Source organism: Triticum urartu, chromosome 2A, assembly GCF_056163025.1.
Source record: "Triticum urartu cultivar PI428250 chromosome 2A, HENAU_Tu73, whole genome shotgun sequence".
Lineage (NCBI taxonomy): Eukaryota > Viridiplantae > Streptophyta > Magnoliopsida > Poales > Poaceae > Triticum > Triticum urartu.
The window spans coordinates 755,035,420-755,037,678 of NC_141874.1; the positions used below are offsets into that span (position 1 = coordinate 755,035,420).

Below are 2,259 nucleotides of genomic sequence, written 5' to 3' on the forward strand. Positions count from 1 at the left end.
ATGGTCATGGTGATGGAGCTACCTGACGACCTGCTCGTCGATGTCCTTAGCCGCCTTCCTCCGCACGGCCTCGCCGCGGCACGGTGCGTCCACAGTTGCTGGCGCGCCATCATCGACACACGCCGCCTCATGCACCTCCTCCCCCTCCCGCTGGCGGGCATCCTCATCAACTTCAACGGCCACTGTCTCACGGAGCTCTTCGCCCGCCCCTCGCCGGCACCAGTCACGGTCAGCTCCAAGTTCCACCACTACCTGCCTGATGCTGCCCGTGATTTCTATGCCGCGATCATAATGGACCACTGCAATGGCCTCCTCCTTCTGAGCGGCGGCTACGTGGTGAACCCCGCTACACGGCAATGGGCCAAGCTGCCTTCCCCACGGCCGCCATGCCGCTACGGCAAGGAGCACTTCATGTACCACCGGTACATCATGTTTGACCCTGCCGTGTCGCCGCACTATGAGGTGCTCGTCGTCCCGGAGGGTCCTTACAGGCGGGGAACACTGGACCGTGGGGTGGCGGCGTGGGAGTGGCCGCCGTCCCCGATGTTGCTGCAAATTTTCTCCTCGAGGACGAATGGGTGGGAGGAGAGATCATTCCAGCGGCAAGGGGAGTCGTTCAGCACCGTCGCCGACCTGCCTTGGTCCGGCGACCCAAAAAGTGCTGTCTACTGGCGTGGACACCTCTATGTGCACCACTATTTTTTTATGAGGTATACTTAAGCCTGCATGCACCATCATTTTCCTAATTAATTATGTGATATATCACTCGATTTTAATTTTGTTTATGTGTGTTGTTTTGTTTGTTTTTTTACTTTTATATGCACAGAATATCTTTGTCAAGCGGCAAGTACCAGGTAATTGAACCGCCCCAAGATATTAATTCGAGCAGAACTCCAAAACTACAGCTTGGAAGATCAGAGAAGGGAGTGTATCTCGCATCAATTGCTTCCCATGCAGAGCGGCTTCAAGTTTGGATCCTCGATGAATCTTCTGCTCGTCTCGAGTGGGTTCTGAAGTATCAAGCAGATATTAGGCATATACTATCACATCGGGGCTACAATCCGAAAGTTCAGGGGTCTTGGGTCATGGAAGATAGCAACTATCATTCTTATCATGATAGATTTCCTGATTACAAAGAACAAGCATCACCGGAAAATGGATTTGAATGGGACTCAGATAATGAGGATGTTCTTGACACCAAAGATAAGGTTGATGGGGAGTACAGAGAATATGTTGACATTATTGGATTTCATCCCCAGAAAGAAGTTGTCTTTTTGAGTGAATCATTGGAGAGAGGATTTGCCTATCACCTGAGTACCTCAAAGCTTCAGGACTTGGGATACATGTATCCCACACAGTATGATTGGTTTGCTGAAGGCGGTAAATTGATCGAAAGCTCGTTTCCATACACACCGTGTTGGACCGCAAAGTTCCCTACAAATAATTGATTCAGAAGCGTGTCATGGATTATCATTTTTACAGATAGCAACACCCTTGGTGTATTCAATCACAGTAGAACATGTGTAATGTTACTTTCTCACATTATAGTCGAGATAAATCTGAAAAGTCTAGTATTGTATTTATTTTATGTGTACTTTCTAGAATAGCATTAATTATATGACCCATGCAATATTGCTTCACAAATCTCGACAGATTGTTTAAATGGATGTCATGCCATGGATTGGTAAAAATCTCGATACAGTAATTTTTGTACTTATGGTCTTAAGAAATCAGTACAAATTTTTAATTTTCTACTTTCTAGGTAGAAATGTGTCCCATGCAAATCCATGATGAGAGTATTCACCTATCATTTGAAGACTTGAAATTAAGGACCGAGAAACATGTACTGAAAAACCTTCTCCATGGAAAACTGGCGAATGCGAAGTGCCGCCACAGCAACATCGACCACAACCTCCACGTTGCCCACACAGCCGTGGGAGGCTGCCAACCAGCACCTGCCGGCACAACTTGCCGCACGCAGGCCGCACCATGCGGCACCGGCTACGGCCGCCACCCCAGGAGCCAAGGCCCTTTCCATCCAGGAAGGAGGCGCCAGGTCCCCGCCCGCACCTTCATCGGGGTCGTGCACCCACGCTGAAGAAGCCCTCTGGCAATGGCGGGGGGAAGGGAGAGGGAGGGGGAGACGCTGTGACGGTGCCACTAGGGTTGCCCCCGAATCGGCTCAGAAGGTGCGGAGGGGGGAGGGGGGAGGGGGGGGGGAGAAATCCTCACTAGTTAAATTGTTTCATCCGCAAATTT

General features: G+C 50.0%; 1 protein-coding gene across 1 annotated transcript; it reads left to right on the forward strand.

The window, feature by feature from the left end:
* Nucleotides 1–1,448, forward strand: LOC147987832 (uncharacterized). Its single transcript, XM_087540451.1, has 2 exons — nt 1–710; nt 827–1,448. Exons 1-2 carry the CDS (start codon nt 1–3, stop codon nt 1,446–1,448), a joined length of 1,332 nt encoding a protein of 443 aa, XP_087396577.1.
* The last annotated feature ends 811 nt before the right edge of the window (nt 1,449–2,259 follow it).

Excerpts from the sequence above, each read along its gene's own strand:
- LOC147987832 (XM_087540451.1), top strand. The coding sequence starts at position 1 with ATGGTCATGGTGATGGAGCTACCTGACGACCTGCTCGTCGATGTCCTT. Across the intron at positions 711-826 it reads CACCACTATTTTTTTATGAG|AATATCTTTGTCAAGCGGCA; the intron begins GTATACTTAAGC and ends TTATATGCACAG.